Source organism: Pelophylax lessonae, assembly GCF_965119305.1.
Source record: "Pelophylax lessonae genome assembly, chromosome: 10".
NCBI classification, from domain to species: domain Eukaryota; kingdom Metazoa; phylum Chordata; class Amphibia; order Anura; family Ranidae; genus Pelophylax; species Pelophylax lessonae.
Window position 1 is genome coordinate 99269562 of NC_138777.1, and position 27344 is coordinate 99296905.

The 27344-nt window shown below is 48.6% G+C and overlaps 1 protein-coding gene across 1 annotated transcript; it reads right to left on the minus strand.

Moving 5' to 3' along the window:
* Window positions 1-10886: 10886 nt before the first annotated feature.
* LOC309565521 (uncharacterized protein) lies at window positions 10887-13521 on the minus strand (the record flags this gene model as incomplete). Its single annotated transcript, XM_082270488.1, has 2 exons — window positions 10887-11479; window positions 13191-13521. The coding sequence occupies 2 exons, from the start codon at window positions 13519-13521 to the stop codon at window positions 10887-10889; spliced, it is 924 nt and encodes a 307-aa protein (XP_082126614.1).
* Between the last annotated feature and the right edge of the window lie 13823 nt (window positions 13522-27344).

A 27344-nucleotide genomic window follows, 5' to 3' on the forward strand; every position in this document is an offset into this window, starting at 1 on the left:
TTGTGCTATCAACCAAACTGTGAAACCATCAAATGACTGGTGTCCTAACTGACCACATGTGCAGCAGCATGGCAACTGAAGATCAAACAGAGGCCAAGATGGCAGCTTCTTTGGCTGAAAATGATATAAGGGTTTAGTTCCATTTAAAGGAATGAATGAATTTCAGATGGTTGTTAGGGAGCTGACACCTGCCAGCGCCCTTAACCACTTGCCGACTGCCGCCCGACTATATACGGCGCCAGTCAGCCCCTCACAGGCAAAGTGACGTAGGGGTACGTCACTAGCCTGTGAGGCTCTGGGGAGCGAGCGCGCGCCACCGGATGCGCGCTCCCGCTCGGTCACGGACCCCCCGCGCTTGTGCCCGGCGTACCCGATGTACTCGGCGCACTCGCGATCGTCCGTTACACCGGGAGAAAGGCAGGCGGCTGATGTAAACAAAGCCGCCTGTCATTCTTTCCTGTGTAAGAATAGTGATCATACGGTTCTGCTATGTAGGACCGTTGATCACTGTTCTTACACCTCAAGCCACAACCAATCACAGTTAGAAGCACGCCCCTAGGGACACACTTAACCCCTCCCTCTCAAATAAAGTTAGCCCCTTCACTGCCAGGGTAATTTTTACAGTAACAGTGCATATGTATAGCACTGATTACTGTAGTAATGTCACTGGTAACCCCAAAAGTGTCAAAAATGTCAGTCAAGGGTCCGATCTGTCCGCCGCAATGTCGCAGTCCCGCAAAAAAAATCGCAGATCGCTGCCATTACGCATTAAAAAAAACAACAAAAATGACAAAAATCTTTCCCTTAGTTAGTAAACGCAATCGCAAACCAATCAAAATACGCTTTTTGCAATTTTTTTTTACCAATAATATGTAGCATTAAACAAATTGGCCTAAAATGTTAAAAAATGTTGATTTTTACTTTTTTTTTTTGGGAATTTAATATAAAAAAAATGTGAAAAATATTGTTATTTTTGCAAAATTTACGCTCTTTTTTTGTTTATAGCGCATGATCAAAAAATCGCACAGGTGATCAAATACCACCAAAAGAAAGCTCTGTTTGTGGGAAAAAAAGGACGTCAAATTAGTTTAGGTACAGCGTTGCACGACCGTGCAATTGTCCGTTAAAGTCACGCAGTACCGAATCGCAAAATAGGCCCTGGTCAGAAAGGGGGTAAAATCTTCTGGGGCTTAAGTGGTTAACAAGCAGTGGGGTTGATTTACTAAAACTGGAGAGTGCAGCATCAAGTGTAGCTTTCCAAAAATCTCACGTAGGCATAATCTGGAAAACCGTTCTGCCTCCGACAGATCTCTGGAAATAGATTCAATCACCCAAATTTTGAGTCCCACCGTGGACTTGTTATGGACTTCTAAAAAATGCTATGTTTATCGCACCCGCCCTCCACAAAACGGCGATGTGTGCCGAAACGCTGTCTCACAGGTCTAATGGTGCGGCCAACATAAAGCAATTGGCAGGGACATATGAGACAGTATACTAGGTAATCCGTGCAGCAGTTATAGAATCCTTCCAAGGGATAAGTTTTGCCTTTACATGTAAACTTTTGTCCATGTTGGACAAAACTGCACATCTTACAAAGTTTCTAATGGCAGGCAAACATCGTTTTAAGGGAAACAAGCATAAAGGATTTGGGGCCCTCTTAGGGCTTCTTAATTTGCTTGGCAGTAAAAGTAAACCTATGCGCTACCAAAAGAGAAAAGGAGGCAGATAACAAGGATGATTTGCTTGGCGCAATCTTATTTTTGAGGGTGGCGGCCCTCCTGTATGTTACCTTGGGTCTATCCAGAATGACTATATTCAAATGAGAGTCTTGTTTAAGGATGTCCCAATATATTTATGTTATTATTTTTATTATTATTATTTTACATTTATGTAGTATGGTTTGGTCCATTAATATAATTTTATCTGGATGACATTTGAATTTTAACCACTTAAGCCCCGGAGGATTTGGCTGCTAAAAGACCAGGGGGTATTTTGCGATTCGGCACTGCGTGATTTTAACGGACAATTGCGCGGTCGTGCGACGCTGTACCTAAACGAATTTGACGTCCTTTTTTTCCCACAAACAGAGCTTTCTTTTGGTGGTATTTGATCACCTGTGCGATTTTTTGATCATGCGCTATAAACAAAAAAAGAGCTTCAATTTTGCAAAAATAACAATATTTTTCACATTTTTTTATATGAAATTCCCCCCAAAAAAAGAGTAAAAAACTAAATGTTTTAACATTTTCGGCCAATTTGTTTTATGCTACATATGTTTGGTAAAAAAAACCGCAAAAAGCGTATTTTGATTTGTTTGCGCAAAAGTTATCGCGTTTACAAACAAAGGGAAAGATTTTTGTTTTTTTTTTCTTAACGCGTAATGGCGGCGATCTGCGTTTTTTTTTGCGGTACTGTGTTAACACCAGCTTTTCTTTTGTTTACAGATGAGTCATGGTTGTTAACAATGCGGCAGGTGTCGATTATTACTATGGCTCTATACAGACTTCTTTTTGGTTTTGAATAGAATAGTTAAAGTGGTTCTAAACCTCAGTCATGAAATCTGAACAAAGCACATATATATCCAACATCTGTCATGTACATGATGTAATAAAAGTTCTTTGATGCACTTTTTTGCGCATCAAAAGTCCTTTTTTGATGCACTTTTTTGTTAGCAACCTACAAAAAATCTTTCCTCAGTCCCTAAATTAAAACTTTCTCTTCTGAGAAAAGACATTTACCAGTGTTTTAGTACTTTTTATTAAAAAAGATATTATAGTAGATAATATCGTCAATTACATGTTTTTAATTTTTTCACAATTTTAAAAGAATTTTTTTTTAAATTTTTTAACATTCTTACAGTTCTTATATTTTGTCACCAATAAAGTTTAATTTTTAATCAATATAGTGATCCGAACAGGCTGTCCCTGAAATGATGAATGAATAGCCTAACACTCCTACCATTGACAGTGAGGCGGGCATTGCATTGAGGCATAAGATGGCCTCGGTCCAGCTTCGGCTGTCAGCACCAATATGACGGCGGGGGAGGCCGTGTTGTTGCTAGGAGATGGGATGCTATTTAATGTCCGGGAAGTTAGTACGTTGACGCCGCTCCAAGTAGACGTCTATCGACGAAACCGGTAGGGCGGAGTCTTCGACGTCATTACGTCATTTCCGGAGCCAGAGCCGTGGAACGCGGAAGCTTCCCGGCGTACACCACCACTGATTGAGGACAGCCTGATTCTTCCCTGTGAGTTACTATACGTTTTTTCTATACACGTTTGCGATATGGTACCAGGGGGTTCCCCTCTCTGTATTTTTTTTTGAGGACCACACTTCAGGAAATCAGAGGGAGTGAAGGAGCCCCTAGACGATATCCACTATAGAAAAGACTCACCAGGTTGTATATAGGGTGCGACACCTAGCGGCCACGCAGGTATCTGCAACCCAGATTTCTTCTGATTTACCCGCAAATTGCTTGCATTGAATGGCTTTAAAATCTATCTTTTCACTTTTGTTCACCAAAGCACAGAGGGTTTAAGATTTCTTTATTGTGCACAATCACTTTAAACCTGTCTTTTAAACAGCAGGTCACTCCTTTAATGAAAAATAAAAAATCACCGTCTTGTCTTTAGTTTTGTGTCTTTTTTCTGCATCAGCACTCTGCACTTTGTTATTTGCAATTTTAAAGGCACAGAGTATGTACTCTCACTAAAACTGGTTTTTGAAAAACCATGAGTCACATGTGCACTTTATAAGTTATACCTTATTAAAAAACAGCACATTCAGCACTTTTAATTTTATATATATATTTTGTATATATTCCTTATGATTTTTATACCACTATTTATGACATTTACTCACCAAATGTATTTATGCTTTTAACACGGTAGCGCCGTTCACAACCCCGCTTGCACACATTTCATATATATGTAGTGTTTTTCTTGTCCATCTCCAAAGCTCTACGTGCTGTTTCTCTCTGGTGCTTCATTCTTCTGTTATTAGTCACTTATGATAAATTTTCCAAACACATGAGATTAAATTTGCGTCGGGGAGGGAGCTCAGCACACAGCTTGTCTACTCAGAACACAGTTCTTCTGTTATGTGGAGGAGGGTGTGTTCCTTTCCTCCAATCAGCTCTCACACAGTGTCTCAGACCTCTAACTGCAGTTCTCCACCCCCTCCTCTGTGATACTGAAAATGCTGAATGATTTTATCTAAAAACAGCACTTTTGAAGGGGTGTACAAAAGAGAAGACTGCAAATAAACAAGTAAAACTTATGTAGGAGGATTTGTTTCATCTCTGTTTATCACTGGAAACAATAGAAGGCGAGACGCGGGACTTTTAAGGCACTATTTTTTTTGCTAAATAATGTCATTTTACAACACTGTTAAAGATATTGATATTTATTAAACAAAACTCAAATCAATAAAATCATTGGCACATCAATCTGTCACCATACAAAGCGGAAGTATTTTGAAGTTGTTTAGATGTTTCTGCGCTTTTATTTCGACATGTTTCGCCATACAGGCTTCTTCAGGAAAATGCACGGTACATTTAAACTTCTAAACAGAAGAGAATATATACATACATATTAGCAAAATACATAAAACAATACAAAGACCATATTTATAAATGACAGTACAGTATTACCTTCCCTAACCTCAGCACGGGTTCCCCAAAATAGGACTTCCTACCTATTGAGAGGGTGGAGCCCTCTGGCAAGTGAAGTGTAGAAAGTCTGTTTATGTGACCTAATATGCCTGTCATGGGGGAACACTCCCATGTGCCGAGGAGGAGTATGAAAATCTGAACTCTGATTGGACAGATGGACAAGAGATTAGAGTAAACCAACAGGATGTTTTTCCTGTAGTGAAGCTGATAGTTTCCTAATGTAATCCATACTTACTTATATTGAAATAAAACTACACATAAGGGGAGCAAGGATGTCCGCTAGAGGCTTTAGGTATCTCATCAATACTGTAACAATATATATGAATATGTATACATACTATTATAATATTCCAAGGTGATAGCAATAAAGATAATTCTGAGTAAATACACATAATATTCCCAAAAAAATATAGAGGTGATCGCAACATCCAGTGCTGCATACCTTGAAGTCTATTAGAGACTATAAACTCCTATGTTTCCCCCATGATAATTTGATTTCCACTGTACCTTTAATAGGTCAGTACTGAGCTTAATCTGTCCGAGACGCCAAAATTCCTAAACACCAGATGGTCCTGTGTTTCCATTGGACCCCCTGAATTCTATTAAAGAGGGATAAAATAGGCCATCAGTTAATACACTATTTTATCAAAGGTTGTATACGATATACTGTAAGCATAAAACCTGAGTTTCAAACCTGCCTGCAGCATATGGACCACCCAGCTCCCCACGAGGGTCTATTAATACTCCTCCCCACCCCGCCGGCGCGTATATGTCGTGACGGGATGCAGATGCTTTTATGGTTTTATGGGGGGGCTGCGCATGTGCAGAGTATGCCAGTCATGTGACCTGGAAATATCCTCCACACTAGCATATGTGTCAGTGACGGAGAGACATCCAAGGGCGGGGACACAGCACAGGCAAACGCCCATCAACCAAGCAGCCGCACCCTCTAGGGCTGATACCTGCCCCCTGCACATGTTAGACAATGATGCACCGGATCAGATCAGGCCCTAGTTTCACCCATACAACTGCCCCCTCAGGGCGGCATGCAGCTGCCTCACAAAAGCAAAGGTGTCAAGGCTGGTCAACCCCCGGAGTACAACTCACCTGTGAGCAAACCACATGCCTCCGGCGTCCGTACAGGACTCCTTTCCAAGGTGGGTGACCCCACAGGCAGGCCTGTCAAACTTGACAGGCACAGAAAAAAAAAAAGAAATAGAGAAAAGTGAAAAATAGTTAATGAAGCCCTGCTGGGTAGAGGAATGTATGAACACTAAATAACAGAATAATGAACACATATAATATTGGGAAGATACTGATATATGATGCTGAAAGGAAACCACATATATACATACATATATATATATATATATATATATATATATATATATATATATATATATATATATATATATATATATATACATACAAAAAAAGCCGATGCTACAATAACATTAACAAAGTATATGTGCTTTGCACAACATTAAGATAATAACTAAGAATTAGTATGCATAATAAGGCAGCAAGAATTTAATAAGATATCCACAGAGACAATTCACATTTCATTAAAATAGAGGCTCCTCATATGGAATGAAACCCTCCAATGAATATCACAAGAATGGCTTACAGCTTCTCCCCTCATTGAGACGGCGATGTCTTGTAGCCTGTAACAAATATATCCATATTTTTTCTCAAGTCTCCCATTTTTGTAACTAGTTGAGCCAGAGGAGTATCCCACTCATTCCCTTCTCCCATCCCTATATAAAGTAAACAAAATAACCAAAGATGCAGGACTGTTCATTGTCTCAGTTCTCACACTTGGGCATATAAAAGAATTTGCAGTGCCAAAAGAAAAATTAAAATTGCATGTGGAACTTAACTTCAAATTAGTCCACAGTCAAAACACAGTCTATAGTCAATCAAGTAGTTGCTTTATCCAGTGACAACAGATGAGTTGACAGTTCCTCGGTTAATCTCTCAGTGAAGTAACATGAAAAAGAGCATAAAAACACAACATAGTGTAACTCTGCTGGTGGGGAGGGAGAGGGAAGGGTTCACCCGTGATGGAGAATACATCTTTAGGGACAGTCTTCCTCTTCCCCTATGTATCAGACACTCACCAGAAAAACTGTAGAAGCAGGCACATAACGGGTTAATCCCACAGCCTTCCCAGCCAGCTGAAAGCACAGTACGATAACAGCAACAATCCACATGCAGCTCCAGGGATCAGACCGCTGCTCATAATACTCCCATCACAGCCCAGACTCAGCCCAGACTCAGCCATTCATAAGGTGCACACGTTCACAGGCAAACAGAGGGGATTGAGGATCAGGTACAACTGTAGGCTCAGCAGCGGCATGACCAACGCGTTCCCAACCAATAGTCGATCATCATGGGGCAACACGTGGGCAACAAGCTTAAATGGGCTGTTGGTGTTAGCGGTAACCCTGGCAGACCCATCCCCACCACCAATGCTGGAAATTCTGCTACATTTGGGGGCTCGTCCGGGATTTTGCTATGGGTTACTGGGTCTTGCTCCTAACAACAGCCAAAGAAAATGTCGTAAACTTCAATTTTTGTGCCCAGAACTGTTATACAAATTGCAAGCCAAGTGTGAGGCTGGATCTGCGGGAGGCAGGGAGAGTGGGATGAAGATTGAAGTGCATATGGAGGGTTGCCCATGGCAACGCAGGTGTCCAAGTAAATTTTGTAAAATGATGGGAACCTTCCACATGGACCATGACATGTACTCTGCTATCAGGCATTGGAAAGCAGGGGGAAAAGGAGTGAAAGTGTTAAATGCTGCAACTGCTTAACAGGGAGAGGTCCCGGTGGGGACAGGGAAGATGACGGCCAGGGGCACGAGGAGCAAGGTGCAAGGGGCCAGGTGTGTGTACAAGTTATATGGACTGATGTTGACCATGCTTGTGACAGTAGGACATTCATTCTATACAGCGAGTGCATGGATACTGTGAAGATTGCAGTCGGCCATGCCAGGAGAGGCAGTGGGACTATCTTTGGAGACAGTATGGAGGGCCTTACTTGCACGAGCGTTGGGGAGAGGACTATTTACCGTACTTATGACAGCGGGATATTTCTCTTGCCTGGCAAGGAGGGACAGCTGGCTCCAGGAGAGGGAGGCGCAGTTGTGGCCTGGGTGCAAGTAAGGAGAGTGAAGGCACGTCTGGCAAGTGACGTGGCCAGCTTTACAGTAATTTCCCTGTGGGCTAGAGAGAGAGAGCCTGGCAGGGAAAGAGTTATTGTACCGCATGGGAAAGCGCGATCCACACAGACCTTCCTAGCAGGAGGAGCCACCGCCCAACAAGGAAAGAGGGTGGAGATAGCGGAAACATCCAGCCAATCAGGAGCGACTAAGGGAGTCCTAATAATACCCTCTCCTTCGGGTGCAGCTGCGAGGGAGACACGTATAGGAGAGAGCAACATGTAAAAGAGCAAAAGAGTATGACCGCTATCACCGCTTCCATCGGCGGAGACCCTGCTAGGCAGACAGCGGAGCAGATCCACCAGCCCAACCCAGCTATCGTTTGGGACACAAGCATCCAGATGGTGCCTGAAAGGAGGACTCGTGCTGTGCATGGTAGGCGCCCTGGAGTACCTGGGAGCAGTATGTCCCCAATGTGAAAATAGCGGAGGTGGAAGGGGCATGCTACGTGTAATGATGAAGCTGGAGGCCATGCTAGTTGACAGTGGGCCAGTATTGTCTGTGAGAGGGACTCGGTCACTAGGCTCTCTGGGAGAGGATGCATGCCAGTACAAGGGGCCAACGGATGGCCGTAAGATGCATCTACCGCAGCAGTAGCAGGGTCTGCTCCCATCACCATTCCGCAGCACACACGGTCTGAGGCCATTAAGGCCTCACCCACAAGTTCTGGTGGGGAGTTGGATGCTGGAGTTGTGAATATAGGATCCCCATCCTTCCAGTGCAGATATGGATCCATAGAAGCCGGAATTGATGATTGGGGGTCAGCTGATGAGACAGAGTGGGACTGGGGGTCAGAAGCTTGGAGCAGTTCCCCAGGTCCTGAACTTGTTGTTACCTTTGATAAGGAGGCCAAGGAATCCATGGAAAGGGGGAAATTGGTACAAAAGTTGGGGTTTTGTGAGGCCTATGTGAAAAGGATCCCTGATCTATCCCCTCCTGCCAATATTGCCCGGGCTCGGGACCAGAATGCAGCTTATGAGAATTTATTTCAGCGGGTAGAGACCCCATTTTCTCTGGCGGGGAGAGGCAACAGGAAAACCCTTCCCAGATTGTCCCGAATGCAGAGATGGATGCAACACAAGGTGGCGCTAGAGTATGGGTATTATTATCCCTATGCCCTAAGAGAAGTTATGTTGCTAGTGGAGAAACAGAGAGACCTTTGGTGCTATGAGGTTATATGGGACTTTCTATTCATTCCTAAGCCATATAGAGACTCACCAGAAGCGGAAAGATTTAAGATTTAATGCTGTCAAGGCCCAATGGAACTATGGGCGTTTACATGGATCAGGCCAGGCCTGGTCCGTAAGAGTCAAAGATGAACTGGGTGCCTATGTTCGGGTTCCCCATCCAGATTATTATATCTGAAAGGAGAAAGAAAAAAAAAGTTTCTTCATGGATCCCAGACTGTACATTTACGGCAAAATAATGCTGAGTTCTACCAGTTCTTTTCACGTTAAGAGTGTTATGCTGATTTACAGACCCCTTGGGCCAATGGGTCAGGGTCTCAAGGAAAATACTTTGGCTATGTCAGATCCCTTGGGCCATTGGGCCAGGATCTGTGTATGGATTACAAATACTGTGTGAGAGACTTTGCACAATTCAAGCAAGGAAAAGAAGCAAGTGACTGTCACAGCTGTTGGTGCATTCAGAAGATTTGGTGAGGGGTGCCTTGGAAGACCCCTTCCTTTTTCCCTGACTCAGCAGGACTGCAGGCCATGACTAAGGCACCCCAGATGAAATTTGGACACTTACCATAACCCTTATCTCAAATCCCAAACCCTTTCAATGAACTTCCTGCAATAAATACACGGACACCTTTATTGGAGTAAAATTGGCCAACGTGGCCATTTATTAACCAATAACAAAATATATATAACACGTTCCTTAAAACTGGAACCAAAATATTCAAATAAAAGATCACATAAGGTTGCCGATCTTTGGAAGCCCCAAATACCAAGTACCATTTTGTGTATCTGTGTAACTCTTAACTGTCCCCAGCCGCAGCACCGGCTCGGGGACGACCTCAACACACAGCAGATACCTCCCAATTTAAAATACCAGTTAACCCATCTATTAACATGGCATTCCCCAGGTGACTCCATACCTTAGATGGGTCCCTCAGCTGCTAAGTACAGCAGGTTTTACCAGACACACCTCCAAAGACCCCCAACCGAAAATCAGCACATAAACACATGAAACAGACATCCCAATGTAGGGGCGGGCGGGCGGGAATGCTTCTTCACCCACGCTGGAACTGAAGCCCGGGAAAGACTACAGTGAGCTCACTTCCCCCCTTCTACAGCCCCTCCCTTAGCTGCCCTGACCAATCGTGGGAAAGACTACAGTGAGCTCACTTCCCCCCTTAAACAGCCCCTCCCTAGCTGTCCTGACCAATAGAAGGACAAACCCCAGACTGCCTAACATGTTAACCCTTTCATAGACAATTACACTGATGGCCAAGTCATGCTATCCCTCCGCCTATTTCTTTTGTTCTATTGCTCCGGGCTGTACTTGACTAAGGCACCCCAGATGAAATTTGGACACTTACCATAACCCTTATCTCAAATCCCAAACCCTTTCAATGAACTTCCTGCAATAAATACACGGACACCTTTATTGGAGTAAAATTGGCCAACGTGGCCATTTATTAACCAATAACAAAATATATATAACACGTTCCTTAAAACTGGAACCAAAATATTCAAATAAAAGATCACATAAGGTTGCCGATCTTTGGAGGCCCCAAATACCAAGTACCATTTTGTGTATCTGTGTAACTCTTAACTGTCCCCAGCCGCAGCACCGGCTCGGGGACGACCTCAACACACAGCAGATACCTCCCAATTTAAAATACCAGTTAACCCATCTATTAACATGGCATTCCCCAGGTGACTCCATACCTTAGATGGGTCCCTCAGCTGCTAAGTACAGCAGGTTTTACCAGACACACCTCCAAAGACCCCCAACCGCCACAGCACAAGGTGGGAAACCTCACACCATTGTGCCCCGCCAAAAACCTAACGCTCTCTGTATCCCCTCCTGCAGACCCAGGGCCCAAAGATCTATGCCCACCGCATTGAGGTGCACCCCATCACTGCGCAAATACCGCCATGTATCAACCTCCAACTCCCTGTGTCTGACCACGAACCCCCCGTTATGCACGAGGAACCTGGCAACCTCTTTATTGACCTTCACCCGGGCTTTGTTCAACTTTTCCACGGACCGGGCCTGACGCCAAGACGCGCGGCCCACAATGTCCGACCATACCACCACCGTGTCCGGGAACTCCATACGTAGCCGGAGAATGTCAAACTTGACGTCCCGAATCAGGTGGCGGCAAGACCTAACACCCATATCGTTGCCGCCAGCGTGGATGACTAAAACGTCCGGGGCCCTGTCCAACCGGGATACCCTGTGTACCTCTGGAAGCACCCTGCCCCACAACATGCCTGGAACGCCGATCCACCGAACGGTAGCCTCAGACCGAGGTAAACCAAGCTGTCGCCCTTGCGGCCGAACATCCGCCCGTCTGGCCCCCCAATAGACAAAAGAGTGTCCCAAAATCCACACGAGGGCCACCGCACCTGAAACGAAAACAGACCAACGATAACACTATGAAACAGCGCCAGCGAAAGGAAAAAAAAAAAAAAACAAGCATATTAAGCAAATAACAAGCAAAAAGGAAACCCCGCAAGAACCGTGGTTACACCAAATGGGGGCGGACATAGAGCTTGAATCTGTTTGACTCCCACCTACCAATACGCCGTAAAACAGACTCATCCAAACCCCACCTAGCAGCTTCTGTAGCAGCCCCGATGCGGAACGAGTGGGAAGAATATTGCAGTGCCTGCAAGCCCGCGGCCGTAAGACAACGGCGCATCACCGAAACAAATTGAAAAGTGGACAGGGCCGACCAGTCCGCGTGCACCAGGAAAGAACCGGACCCAGCCGGTCGAACCCTAAGATATTCGAGAAACGCCGAAACCGGACAAATGGGCGAGCCCCGTATGTGGCCAAGACGCACGGATGCGCCCCTGCCGACTTGGTCCGTCTTTGAACGGCGGATAATCAAAACCACGGAAGAACCATCGCTGTGAACATCCGCCATCTGTAATCCCCCCTGTGCCGCCCTAGAGGAGCTGACGAGCTCGCTCACCCTAAGAGCCCCGTAAAAGGCCAGCGCAAAGGCGACCCGGAACAAAAGGACTTCAAAACTGGAGAAACACACCCCGCCCACCTGGGCGAACAACGTCTGCAGGAGCTCAAACGTGATCGGCCGGCGCCCATCAAGCTTTGGGGCACCCCGCCGATAACCCCTCAGCGCCTGCCGAACCAAAAAATCTTTGGTAAAATCCGCAACACCCCTCAACTTACACAGAAAAGCAATAGCCGATAGTTTACGATTGACCGCAGAAACCGACACCCCCGCCGTGAAATTCAAGCAGATAAAATAGATCAAAAGATTCCTGACCTCTGTCCCGAGCATATCCACCCCTGCCTCAAGTAACATGGCCCCCCACTCCCGCCAAACCTTGGTGTAAGCAGACCACGTGGACCCACTCAAGGAGCCGCGAATCAACCCGTAGGCGATGCCAATGCAATCTTCCAAAGCCGTCGTGGACAAGGGGTGCCGTGTCGCTCCGCTCCCGGTGCCAACTCCCGGAACCTGTCCAACTGAAAACGAGACAAAGCATTAGCCAAAGTGTTTTTCACCCCCGGGAGATGCACAGCATACAGAAAGACATTCAATTGCAGACAACGCAATACCAGATGACGCAGAAGCCGCACCACCGGCGGAGAAGACCCAGACAGAGTATTGATGACTTGGACAACCCCCAAATTATCGCAGTGGAGACGGACTTTCTTGTCACGAAACAACCCCCCCCCACAACTCAATGGCCACTAGAACCGGAAACAATTCCAGGAGGACCAGATTGCGCAAAAAACCTGCCCCCCGCTAGTCTTCCGGCCATCGTTCCGCACTCCAACGCCCCCCGAAGTATGCACCATACCCGGCCGACCCGGCCGCGTCGGTGAAAAGATCAATATCACTGTTGCTGACTGGCCCGTCCATCCACAACGACCGCCCATTGAACGTGTCCAGGAAAACCTGCCACACCCTCAGGTCAGCTGCATGCTCCCCCGTCAAACGAATAAAGTGCCTGGAGGACTGTATCCCAGCCGTCGCAGAAGAGAGCCGGCGACAAAAAACCCGGCCCATCGGCATAATGTGGCAAGCGAAATTCAGCTTGCCCAGGAGCGATTGCAATTCGCGAAGCTGTACCTTACGCTTACCGGCAACCACCCGCACCTCATCCCTGAGAGCCGTCAGCTTGTCCTCCGGCAGGCGACATTCCATGGCCTGGGAATCTCTAATGATCCCCAAGAATTTTATGACGGCGAGAGGGCCCTCCGTCTTATCCGCCGCCAGTGGAATACCGAAACGCTCCGCTATGTGCTGAACCGTAGCCAGCAGTACACCACAGAGCTTAGAAGAAGGTGGGCCAACGCACAGGAAGTCGTCCAAGTAATGGATGACCGAATTCACACCCGCCACATCCCGGACCACCCATTCCACAAAGGAACTGAAGGTCTCGAACAAGGCGCAGGAAATGGAACACCCCATAGGTAGACAGCGATCCACATAGAAACCCCCAGACCATCTACAACCCAAAAGATGAAAACTGCACGGATGAACTGGCAATAGCCGAAAAGCTGACTCAATATCAGTCTTTGCCATCAGAGAACCCCTGCCGTAGTGCCGGACCCAGAAGACCGCAGCATCGAAAGAGGTATATGAAACCGCGCATGACTCTGGGGCAATGGCATCATTGACCGACCCACCCTTCGGAAAAGAAAGGTGGTGTATCAGCCGAAACTTATTAGGCTCCTTCTTAGGGACCACCCCCAATGGGGAGACCACCAAATCAGGCAAAGGAGGGACAGAAAAGGGGCCGCTCATACGCCCCAACGCCACTTCCTTGGCGAGTCCGCAAATTGTCAGCCAGGGGAGGAATCCGAGCCAGGGAGCAAGAAATGACAAAACCCCCCGAGAAACCCGCCTCCAACAAGCGAGCGGCCTGTCGATCCGGGTACCTATTTAGGAAGGGGGCCATCCTGTCCACCCTCACCGGAGTCCACCCTTTTTCCCGAAGCGTCGCCGGAACGGGACTTGCCTGCCTTAAAGCACCGGGACAAGGGGTGGGATCCGCCACAGTGGGAGCATTCGTGCTTGTAACGGCAGCTGGCGCCAAATTTACAGGTACCCTCGTTGAACTGCCAACAGCAGCCCCGTCGTTTTGTGGCCGGCTGTCCTGGGGTGGTCGGACTCCCGGCCCCCCCTGGAAAAAACGAAGAGGAGGCCCGCGCCGAGGTCATAAGGTTCATCCATAGGCCGATGTCCTTATGATCCCAACGCAACGACGGCCGCACCGCCTTCCGCTGACGGAACTGCTCATCATACCGCAACCAGGCCACACCCCCATACACCCTGTGGGCCTCGCCGATGGCATTAAGATAGCAGAATAAAGGTGAACAATTCTCAGGGTGCTTCTCCCCAATCACGCTAGCAAAAATGGCAAACGCTTGTAGCCAATTGCTAAACGTCCGCGGAATAAGGCGATACCGGCGCTTCTCCTCATCCTCCTTCTTGGACTCCTCAGGCTTAATCCGGTCCAGATTAAACTTCTCTAAGGGCAAAAGGGTAAAAATCTCCACATAGTCCCCTTTCAAAATCTTTTCCCGCACCTCCGGTTTGAGATGGGCGCCCAAAGGACCCTCAAAACAAACATAAACTTTGCATTTGGCGGAGTCCGCCAAACGCACAGAATCCGCGCCCTTGCCAGCGTCCTTAGACGCCTCGGCCGCGGGCCGCTCACCCACCGCGCCCCCCGCCAGAGCCGCACCCGACGGAACCACAGCAGGGGGGGCAGCCTGCCCCTGATTTACCGCCACGCCAACCCCAGGCGAAGCAGCCACCCAAGCCGACACCGGCGACGCTGCGGGAGGAGCAGCCACGTCCAAACGTTGTACCAAAACCCGCAAACCCGCCACCAGCTCCTGAAACGCTGCGACGGAAGCAGGCACGGCAGACGCCATGCCCGCTGCCTGGGGCGAGGAGAAACCGCTCACAGCGGGAGAAGGCGCCACTAGACCCGCCCCGGGGGCCCCCACCCCCCCCACTCACCCCCCCATAAGACTGCACACTCTGTGAAGGAAACAAGGAAGCAAAATTGTACTCACCGGGCTGACTAGGAACGGACCCCACAGCCGCCTCACCGGACTCCATCGCTGCCGCCGGACGTGGCGCCGCCTCTTCCTCCGCGCTGGACAGCTCGCCTTCGGACCTGGATGAAGCATGCAGGGCATCCGCGGTAGAAAGGTCTGGCACGGCCGCACCGACCGCTCCCAGACTCGGACGACCATCCCGGCTCAGAGGACTGCAGTCCCCCGACCGCACGGCAGACCCCCACGATTTCCTCTTCCTGCTGGTGCTGGGGGGAGGGGATCTGCCCTGACCGAGATCCCGACCAGATTAAGAAGAGGCCCTGGGGCGGGAGGGGCCTCCGGCCGCTCTACCGGACTGACCGGAGCCCGCCGCACTGACCCTCCCACGCCGGGCTGCCCCCTCTGCCGGAGCATCCACAGGGGAGGCAGCCGCATGTCCTGGATGCCCACGACGCGCAGGTGGGGGGGGGAGAGAGTGTGGCTGCGGCCCCCACCTGCAGAGCTCCGCCGATGACGGGGATTCCTCCCAGTGCCAGCGCCGGAGACAGCTGGAGAGCGCTGTTCCGACGTGCCTGGAGGGTCCTCCGAGGGGCTCCCAAAGCGGCGCTGAGCTCTAGAGGGAGGGGGGGGCTGAAGCGCTCCGGGGGACGAGTCCTCCGAGCACGTCTCCCCCCTGCATTCGCTGCGGCCAAGGCAAGCAGTCCGGAGACCTGCTGCTGCAGCCAGTCCTGTCCCATGGACTCAGCCATGGACCGCAGCTGCTCCACGAGGGACCGAGCGTCCGACATGGGGCTTAAAAGCAGTATGGAGGTGGAGGAGGCACGGGGAGATAGTCAGGCAGTGCGGGGCAATAGCGGGGGGGGGGGAGGGGGGGCCACAATACCCGACGGCAGCAGACGATCCGAATGCTTCTAATGCTTCTTCACCCACGCTGGAACTGAAGCCCGGGAAAGACTACAGTGAGCTCACTTCCCCCCTTCTACAGCCCCTCCCTTAGCTGCCCTGACCAATCGTGGGAAAGACTACAGTGAGCTCACTTCCCCCCTTAAACAGCCCCTCCCTAGCTGTCCTGACCAATAGAAGGACAAACCCCAGACTGCCTAACATGTTAACCCTTTCATAGACAATTACACTGATGGCCAAGTCATGCTATCCCTCCGCCTATTTCTTTTGTTCTATTGCTCCGGGCTGTACTTTCAGGCTCCAGTGGTTTGCCCTGCCTCCTGACAAGAGGTGCTCTGAGAAACAGCCAGGGGGCGCTGTGTCTCACTTCAAGAAGGACTCTGCCTAGGTAGCCAGTGTTAGGGCACAGATTCCCCAGAGGAGGGAAGAGGTGGACCCAGCGTGTCAAGACACTGATGAGCAGAGGATTCAGGGAAGGGGGTGAGAAGGTTGCCCTAGTTAGGAGGGTCTTCTCACTCAACTGATTCAGACAGTTAGTCCTGTAATTTCTTTATGTATGCAGTTGATTAACGTTTTTTTTTTTTCATTCTCTACACGTGGGCTCACAGTAGAGGTAGTCAGTGAGGATGTATATATTGTTGAAATCCCCACCAAGCGAGTTTGTTTGGTGGGGGGTGCATCATCTTCATGCACCTTAAACGTTTCTATATCTGTACAGTAAAGATGCATATATATTTTTTCACGTAACTTATTTGTACATTTGTTCTTTCCCTTTTCCCCCTTTCCAGGTTTGTTGGATACTCCTGAGTTTTTGGCTGAATTTTTGGTAGGAAGCGGCTGCCTCGGAGTCAATGGGGACATGACTCAATTTGGTGGGGGGTGGATGTAGCACCCTCCAAGGTAGGTGCTAGGTAAAGTTATAGTGGGGCCTTGCCTGCTTATCAGCAGGGCCATATGATTTAGCTAGGTTGGCATGTGCTCCCAGGTGTGCCTGTTGTGCTGGGGAGTCTCCCTACTGTATCCCAATGAGGGCTCTCATTGGGCAGTGGAGGAAACCTGGCCAAAAGCACACCAGGGCTTATACCCATCCTGGAAGGGCAGATTCTGTCGCACAACATTCTAAGTAGAGGTATAAGTCTGTGGGGCGCGCATGTCAGATTGTCTTTGGCGGGAAGCAGAATCCCGGGAGGGATGTGACAGCTGTCTCTCCTCCTGTCAGAAGAAACGGGTGTCCCAGGCGGCTTGCCTGAGGGGATACCGGGCTGAGCTGAGCAGCAGAGAAGGATCCAGGGTGCTGAGGACCAGTGGAGCTGTTGGGGAAGAGTTTCAGGAAAGCATTCTGAGTCGTGAGTACTGCAAACTACCCCTGGGGTCTGCCTAGGAGAGGGTACCACTCCGGAGAAGGTCAGAGGGATCCAGGAGCTAGCCAGCCAGTGTGGAAGTGTAGCAAAGGGGGTACCAGTGTATGCCCTGAAGAGTAAAGGGGGCGCCAGTGGTTGGGCCCTGAAGTGTTAAAGTGTTGAGAGATGCAGCAGTAACTACAAGTGGCTACCTCAGTCAGGGAGGGCTGGAGGAAGCATTGCAAAGGACTTTTGAGCTAACAGAAGTGTCAGACATCAGTTTCAGTTCAGTGACAGCAAGTCAGTGTTCACAAGCGCCAGTAAGCGTTGGTCGGCATTCAGCCGGGACCAAGTCAGCGCTAGAAGGCATTTTTTCGCAAGTGTCCCATTTTTGTAACTAGTTGAGCCAGAGGAGTATCCCACTCATTCCCTTCTCCCATCCCCATATCGAATTAACAAAAAAACCAAAGATGCCGGACAGTTCATTGTCTCAGTTCTCACACTTGGGCAACAAGCTTAAATGTGCTGTTGGTGTTAGCGGTAAGCCTGGCATACCCATCCCCAGCATCAATGCTGGAAATTGTGCTACATAAAAATTAAGCACAATTTTTTGCCTCCCCCAGTACAAATCCCCCACTCCCATAACAAAGCCTACTCCACTCCCCAAAATCTCTCTTCACAGGAAAAGCCCTCTTTGCCTGCCAAATACTCCATACTAGCTCAACCCCCCCCCCCCCTCACCTCAGCCTAAATCCCCTCTCCCCCAATATCTCCCTAGCACAAATCTTCCTTCCCCAAATCCCACTCTCAGCACAACCCCCCCCCCCCAATCCTATACCTACTTTTAGTACAGATCCCCCCTCCCCCTAATTTTCCCCTAGCACAAATCTTCTATCTCCAAACTCCCTCCCAGCACAACTCCCCCCCCCATATCTCCCTAGCACAAATCCTCCTTCTCCCCAATCCCACTACCAGCACCCCCCCCCCCACACCAATCCTATCCCTACTTCTAATACAAATACACCCTCCCCCTAATTTTAACTTAGCACAAATCTTCTATCCCCAAATCCCCTCCCAGCACAACCCCCCCCTCCCCCCTCATCACAGCACAAATCCCTCTCCCCCAATTTCTCCCTAGCACAAATCCTCCTTCCCACAATCCCCCCCCCCCCCCATTTTCTATCTCTACTTCTAATACAAATCCACCCTCCACCCAATTTTCCCCTAGCACAAATCTTCTATCCCCCCTATATTCCTCCTCCCATAACCCCCCCCCCCCTGGTGGCACATAAGATCTATAAATAACAGTAAGTATGAAGAGAGCAGGTTTTTATGGGAGGAAGCCTTATTTTCCTTTTTTTTTCTGTCAAATTCTTTTTATTTTTAAATGATATAATAGTACAGGTAAAAACAGTTTACATTTAAAAATCAAATAAAGAAAAAACCTAGACAGTTACTGTCTAAGGCAAGCAAACATACAAAGAACCACAATCCTCACCCATAGGTATACATTAAAATGCTGGATGATTTCCCCCATCCCCACCCTCTTTGCCCAGTGGACAGCACTATAACAAGCAAAGAGGAGCAACTCAAATATAAAACCATGTTAACGGTGCAGCGTGGTGCTGTGGGCAGTAAACACACACAACTTGCGACAGTCCACACACAACAGAAGGCTTCCATCTCTCTTTCATTCTAAAATGACAGGAGCAGCTCACTGGCTGCGACTACCCTACTATGCAGCGTGTTATAGATCAAGTCCTTGACCTCCTGGCAGAGGGCCTGGTGAATTTGCTGGTAATGCTTCCAGATGGGTGGAGCATCCCCTGTGTGAATTGGGTGATCAATTACTTCAGTGCAGCTGTAGTCCTCAGGACCAATAGGTGTTTCTCAAATTTGATTGAGATTATGTTTTTGAGGCAGATGGTAGTCCTTGAAGGGGATGGCCAGTTGTTAAAGTAACTGTCTGTATTGTCCGTCATCCAGGGAGGCATGGCAGCTTGCAACAGGGCACTCACACCTGGCTGGGCCCCGAAGATGCAGTGACTGAGATCTGGTGGTGTGATACGGGAGTGGGACAGAGGAGGTGCCCAAGTTGATGAGCTGGACTAGCACCTTACCTATGTGGGCCTTGGACAAGGTGCAGGCTCCCAACCACTCCGCCGCCACTCCAAGGTCCTTGCAGGACTCTTTCATTACCATGGTCCCTTGCAGCTTCTTGTGGGCCCCAAAAGGTAGGAACCGGACAAGCTCTTGGAGGGGTGCAAGGATTAGCTTTTATTTGGGGGGCATGCAGACAACTCCCACCTGTTCTGTCTGCTATCTAGCTGCTCACTGGTAGGCAAGATCACGTTGAGCCAAACAGTTCACAGGCCGCAGTCCTGTGCACACTTTCCCGATTGTTCAGTCTGGGATTTCAGACAGGGTAGGCCCAGGTCTTTTAGGACACTCATGCCCAGGACAATAGGCACCACCAAACTTACTGGACTGTGGGTCACCATGACCCTGACTCACTCCACCACCTGGTCATTAATCTGTATCCACACCCAGGTAACTCCCTCCACCATCATGGGTAGGTTGTTGGTCACCTTTAGGGACAGCCAGGAGGGGTCCAACTGATCTTGAGTCCTGAACCACTGGGAGTAGAACTCGTACTGTATGACGGTGAATTCGGACCCAGTGTCAATCAAACACGGAATCATGTGGTAATTTATTAGGGCATTAACGACTGGACTTAGTGCAACCATAGCCTCTGGCCTTTTGGGATCTTCTGTTGCTTTTACTTGGGGTCTTCCTTCTGCCCCAGGGTGCAATCATAGCCTCTGGCCTTTTAGGACCTTCTGTTGCTTTTACTAGGGGCCCTCCTTCTGCCCTGGGAGCCTCCGGTTTATCTGTGGCCTTTGGGTGCTCTTGTTTTCAGACTGGCCACAGTTTTAGGCTAGGTGCCCAAAGTGTCCACACCAGTAGCATTTCCAGTCCTTATCTAGGTCCCTCCATGACGGATTCTCACCCTTGGAGAGGTGGGCAAACTACCTACCTCATGGGCGCCATGTTCTTGGTTTGTTCCCTGATGGTGGTCTGTATGGCTAACAGGGGTCTCACTGTCTTCCTTTTGGTGTACCGTTTAATGTCTCTTTGTCACAGCCACAGTGGCTTTAGCATCCTCCTGCTCCTATGCAACCTCATCCCCTACAGTGCTCACTATACCCTATACCACTTATAGTGCCACTGAAGGTGCTTTTGTAAATCCGGTGTCTAACAGAAATATAAGGGTGCAGGCTGTCTTATGTTTAATACAGAAAGCAGGGTAGTATGAGGTGATGAGAAACTCTGTATACCACTAGCTCAACAGGTAAAAAAAAACTGTGAACAGCCTTAGCCTTGACCTCCTCCTTGGCCCTGTCCCTGATGCATTTCACCTAACCCCCACCCATTAGAGATACCCAGGAGGAGCTCAAGGCTGATGCCGCTTACATTTCTTTTCACCCGTTGAGCTATTGGTGTGTGGTGTCTCTCATCCACGCATCCCCTACAGTGTCACTGAAAGTGAGGGTGGGCTGCACCTTTATTCATTCTTGCAGGGATCTAACGGGGCCCTGCCCTCATCCCCATCACAAACTAATCCCTCAGTAACTTATCAGAGGGACAGCCATGCACATCCTTCTTCTCTAAGCATTTCCTCACATTTTGGAGGGCTATCGCAAAGTGACTGAGGCTTTCGTCCTCCTGCTGTCTGCAGACATAGAACTTACATCTCAGTTCTGGGACACATTTTCTATAAACAGGCTTTCAAGACATGCCAGAATCGGTTCCAGGCTGGCCCGGGAATCTTCCAGGTGGGAACCTGATACAGGCGAGTGGCACTCTCCAGTCTCTCCTCTCACTTTGATAGAGAGATGTTTGACCCATTAAACTTAGTTACTAAAACCAGGGCCGCTCCTAATGGCACTATTGTGATCTCCACTCCTCCTTTTGCACCAGCTGCAAAGAGGAGCATAGAGAGTCTGCAACTGTCAGGGTGCTGGGAAACCAGACCACACGAAGATGCAAGTAAAATAAAGCAGTTTATTAGGGCAACAACAATAAATGCAAAGCAAGAGGGAGAAGCGAAATCAGGAACAGCCAGGGTCAGTCCAGAAGTGAGTATTTATCCAAGCCGGGATCGTTTCTAGAAGCGGGTAGTCATCCAAGCCGGGGTTGAGTCCATTAGCGGGCAGTCTGCCGATGCCGGATCGTCTGCCTAAGCAGGTTTGTCTGCCAATTCGAAATCGAGAACCAGGAAAGTCGTCAGCCATGACAGGTCATGCATGGAGGAATACTGAGAAAAAAAGACTGCTAGCAGTGATGAACCTTAGAGCACAAACACAAGGGCAAGGACTGCAAGCCCTCAGGCGATATATATATATATATATATATATATAGTCAGGTGTGCAATATCATCACTGAGTGACGCCCAGACAGCAGGCAAGTGATGATGCAAACAGAGCTTATAAGAGACAGTAGTCTGTACAGAAAGTCTGTATATGCCCAAGATGGCTGCCAACAGGAAGGCAAGGTAAGACATTGATAGTACCCCCCTCTCAACGGCCCCTCCTTCGCAGAGCAAAAAACTGTTTCTGAAGAAAGCGAGCATGGAAAACGTGGAGAAGGGCGGGAGCATGGACATCAGTGGAGGGAACCCAGGAGCGCTCCTTAGGACCATAACCCTTCCAGTGCACCAGGTATTGAACCTGGAATCTCCGAACACGAACAGATGAGAATCCAAGATGCTGCTAACCTCATACCTATGATTTCCCACAGGAATGGGACGAGAGCAAGGAAGTGAAAAAGTATAGCGATTGCAAACCAGTGGCTTCAAAAGTGACACGTGAAAGACATTGGAGATACACATGCCAGGAGGAAGATCAAGGGCATAGGCCAATGGGTTCACCATAGGGAGAATGCAAAAAGGCCCAACAAAACAGGGTGCCAGTTTAGGAGTGAGCACCCTGAGGTTGAAATTACGGGTCGACAACCACACCCTCTCCCTGACCTTGTACGAAGGAGCAGATAAGCATCTCCGGTCTGTCTGGAGCTTCTGACGCTGTGCAGAGACCCGTAAGGACTCTTAAATCTGCACCCAAGAGGAACGGTGGGCACAAAGATGATCCTCCACAGCCGGGATATCCTGTGGCAAGAAGGACTTAGGCAACACAACGGGTTTGAATCCATAATTAACCATGAATGGAGACATTCGAGAAGAGGAGTTGATGGCAGAGTTCCTGGCAAACTCAGCCCAGGGTAGCAGATCAACCCAATTGTCCTGATGGTCAGAGATATAGCAGCGGAGAAATTGCTCCAGAGCTTGGTTGGAGCACTCAGTGACACCATTGGACTGCGTATGGTAGGCAGAGAAGAAGGAGAGTCGAATACCAAACTGGGAGCAAGAGGCGTACCAGAACATGGAGACAAACTGGCTCCCACGATCCGAGACAATCTCCTTAGGCAACCCGTGTAAGCAGAAAACCTCCCTGGCAAACACAGAGGCAAGCTCCTGGGCTGTAGGCAGCGGCTTAAACGAAACACAATGGCACATTTTGGAGAGCCTTTCGACAACCATGAGGATAACAGTATAACCTCGAGACGTGCGAAGTTCCACAATAAAATCCATGGCCAGGTGAGACCAGGGAGGCTCCGCATTGTGAATGGGATGCAGTAGGCCCAAGGGAAGGTGCCACGGAGATTTGTTTTGGGCACAGACTAAACAAGCAGCCACATACGAAGCAACATCAGTGCCGAGAGAAGACCACCAGAACTGACGTGAAATAGCCCAGGACAACTGATTTTTACCAGGATGACCAGCAGTTTTGGAATTGTAGTATATGCGCAACAGTCTAATGTGCAACCCCTCAGGTACAAAACATTTGCCAGCAGGTCTCACTGTGGGAGCATTGGTTTGGGCAGCCAAGATCTGTTCCCCAAGAGGAGAGGTTAAGTTGGTGGGGATGGCAGCCAGGATATGATCCGAAGGTATGACCAGTGTTGGCACGGAGTCCTTCCTGGACAACTCCGAATACTGGTGAGACAAGGCTTCAGCTTTGACATTCTTGGAGCCAGGCAAATAGGAGACCACATAGTTAAAACGGGACAAGAATAGGGCCCATCTGGCCTGACTGGGTGTGAGTCTCTTGGCCTCCAATGAGAACTGGAACCACAGAACCCGCAAGCAAGTGTCTTCACTCCTTGAGAGCCAGGATAATGGCCATGAGCTCCCTGTCTTCAATCTCGTAATTGCATTCAGCTGGAGACAGCTTCTTGGAATAGAACCCACAAGGAAGTAAGGGTCCATCAGGTGTCTGACGCTGAGACAAGAGGGCGCCTACTCCCGTCTCAGACGCATCCACCTCTAGGACAAAAGGCAAACCAGGATTAGGATGAGACAGAATGGGAGCCGAAGCTAAAGCAGACTTGAGGGCCTCGAAAGCCTGGATTTCAGCAGGGGTCCAATTGTGGTGATCGCTGCCCTTCTTAGTCAGATCTGAGATAGGTTTGGCTAAAGAGGAAAAGTTAATGATAAATTTCCGATAGTAGTTGGCAAACCCAAGGAAAGGATGACTGGAACGGAGACCACTAAGCCAAGGCCATTTTAGAACAGCCGAAACCTTCTGAGGGTCCATGGAGAACCCTTGAGCAGAAATGATCTAGCCCAAGAAGGCAATCTGAGACAGGTGGAATTCACATTTCTCAAGCTTACAGAAAAGCCTATTCTCACGCAACCGTTGCAGCACTCGTCTGACATCCAGGTAGTGTGATTCAATGGAGTCTGAGTAAATAAAGATGTCGTCCAAATAGGCTACCACACATTGCTGCAACATATCACAAAATACATCATTGATGAATTCCTGGAAGACAGCTGGCGCATTGCACAAGCCAAAGGGCATCACTAGATATTAGTAATGATCGATTCTTGTATTAAACACAGTCTTACACTCATTGCCCTCCTTGATCCTTACGAGGTTATACAAAGCCCTCAGGTCAAGCTTTGTAAAGACCATTGCTCCCTTGAGGCGGTCAAACAATTCAGTAATTAACAGAATCGGGTATGCATTCTTGGCCATGATGCAGTTGAGGCCCCTATAATCAATGCAAGGTCTCAACTCACCCCCCTTCTTCTCTATGAAGAAAAAACTGGCACCCGCTGGAGTAGTAGACTTGCGAATGTGCCACATACTCCTCCATAGACTTATTCTCTGCAACCAAGAGAGGATAAACCCTGCCACGAGGGGGAATGGCACCAGGTTGCAAGTCATATGGCACAGCGTACAGACTATGAGGAGAAAGAGTACCAGCCAGCACCTTATCATATACATCTTGATACTCATGATATTCAGTAGACAACACTGAATCCGAGGAGGTACAAAGTACCTTAACAGGTCCATAGATACAAACAGTGCCACACTGTGGAGACCAAGCGAGGGTCTCAACTGGCTGCCAATCAAAGATCAATTGTGTTTTCTGAAGCCAAGGGTACCCCAAAACAAGAGTAGTGAGGTGGCGATTGGGGAGCACATTTGGTGTTATCGCTCTCACTCTCTCATACTGGTCACTGGAAGTGCAAAATGGCACCTCATGGCAAAGAGCACCCTAAAGATCTGAAAAAATTAATTTCTGCTCTTCATTAAGATGGCCTAGGCTATAAGAAGATTGTCAAGACCCTGAAACTGAGCTGCAGCATGGTGGGCAAGACCATACACCGGTTTAACATGACAGGTTCCACTCAGAACAGACCTCGTCATGGTCGAACAAAGCAGTTGAGTGCACATGCTCAGCGTCATATCCAGAGGTTGTCTTTGGGAAATAGACGTATGGGAGCTGCCAGGATTGCTGCAGAAGGAGTGGGGGGGTCAGCGTGTCAGTGCTCAGACCATACGCCGCACACTGCATCAAATTAGTCTGCATGGCTGTGGTCCCAGAAGAAAGCTTCTTCTAAAGATGCTGCACAAGAGAGCCCGTAAACAGTTTGCTGAAGAGAAGCAGACTAAGGACATGGATTACTGGAACCAGGTCCTGTGGTCTTGAGACCAAGGTAAACCTATTTGGTTCAGATGGTGTCAAGCGTGTGTGGCGGAAAACGAGTGAGGAGTACAAAGATAACTGTGTCTTGCCTACAGTCAAGCATGGTGGTGGGAGTGTCATGGTCTGGGGTTTCATGAGTGCTGCCGGCACTGGGGAGCTACAGTTCATTGATGGAACCATGATTGCCAACATGTATTGTGACATACTGAAGCAGAGCATGATCCCCTTCCTTCGGAGACTGGACCGCAGGGCAGTATTCCAACATCAAGTAATAAAGTGAAGTCAATCAAATAACATAAAATAATAAAGTGAAGTCATCAAATAACAGAAAATAATAAAGTGAAGTATTCCAACATGATAACGACCCTAAACACACCTCCAAGATGACCACTGCCTTACTAAAGAAGATGAGGGTAGAGGTGATGGACTGGCCAAGCATGTCTCCAGACCTAAGCCCTATTGAACATCTAAGGGGCATCCTCAAATGGAAGGTGGAGGAGTGCAAGGTCTCTAACATCCTCCAGCTCCGTGATGTCGTCATGGAGGAGTGGAAGAGGACTCCAGTGGTAACCTATGAAGCTCTGGTGAACTCCATGCCAGAGAGGGTTAAGGCAGTGCTGGGAAAAAATGGTGGCCACACAAAATATTGACACTTTGGGTCCAATTTGGACATTTCCATTTAGGAGTGTCAGTGGTCATCACGTACCTGGCGGGTGGAGCCTGAATATGCTGAGGAAGGCCTCTCTTACACCTCTGACTCGGGGCCCCTGGTAGTGTAAACAGGAGGCGCAGGAGTACAAAGTCGCACGAGTGCCTGATGGCGTGCTGGTGCTGGTTAATAGCAGAGTAGGATGTCAGGTGGCCACAGAACTCCAGTGGAGAGAAGGCAGCGGGTGTGACTGGGAGCTTCCAGGAACTGAAAGTAAGCAGAGTTAAACAAGCCAGGTCATACACAGGAAGAGCAGATCAGATTAAATCGTTGGAGCAGAAGGATGGTCAAGGTCAAGCCGGGGTCGATGCAGGCAGAAGGCAGGGGTGGTCAAAAGCAAGCCGGGTTGGTATTTCACAGGAGACAGGTAGCAGATGCAGGAACAAACAGGGGAAGCTGAAGACGAGACAGCACTGAACCTGTGTTCTGATCCAGCTTAAATAATGCTGTTCCTTGATGAGAAGGGTGGAGCCAGGATTAGCCTGTGGGTTTAACTAATCCTCTGCCAGAGCTTTCCTGACATGGCCCCCCCCCCAATGGGCAGCCTCCGGATGCCCAACTGGGCCATTCTTGCTGGATGGGCCCGGTTGAAAGCCTGTATGAGTCTTTTGGCATGGATGTTTTCTTCAGGTTCCCAGGAATTGTCCTCAGGACCATACCCCTTCCACTTAATCAGGTACTGTACCTGATTCCTCCTTTTCCTGCAACCCATAATTGCCTCGACCTCAAATTCCTCTTCACCGTCCACAATTACTGGCTCGGGGGGACCTGTATTTTGCTCAGGAAAAGGATCAGGGGTGGCGGGTTTTAGCAGGGTGACATGAAAAACCGGGTGGATTTTAAAGGAAGCTGGTAGTTCCAATTCATAGGCTACATTGTTAATTCTCCTTTTTACTGGGAATGGTCCTACAAATTTAGGTCCCAACTTCCTTGAAGGACAGGCTAATTTCAGGTTAACTGTGGATAACCATACCTGATCGCCAGGTTCCAGGATTAACTCCCCACGTCTTTTCTTGTCAAAGTTTCTTTTACTGTATTCCTGTGCCTTGGTAATTGCTTCCTGTAACAATTTATTGTTAGCCTCGAGGAAGGTTACTGTTTCCATCACAGCTGGAACGGGACATTCAGGGATAGAATTGGGTAGAAAAGATGGATGAAAACCATAGTTAGCAAAAAAAGGAGCTTGCTGGGTAGCTGAGTGTTTAGTATTGTTAT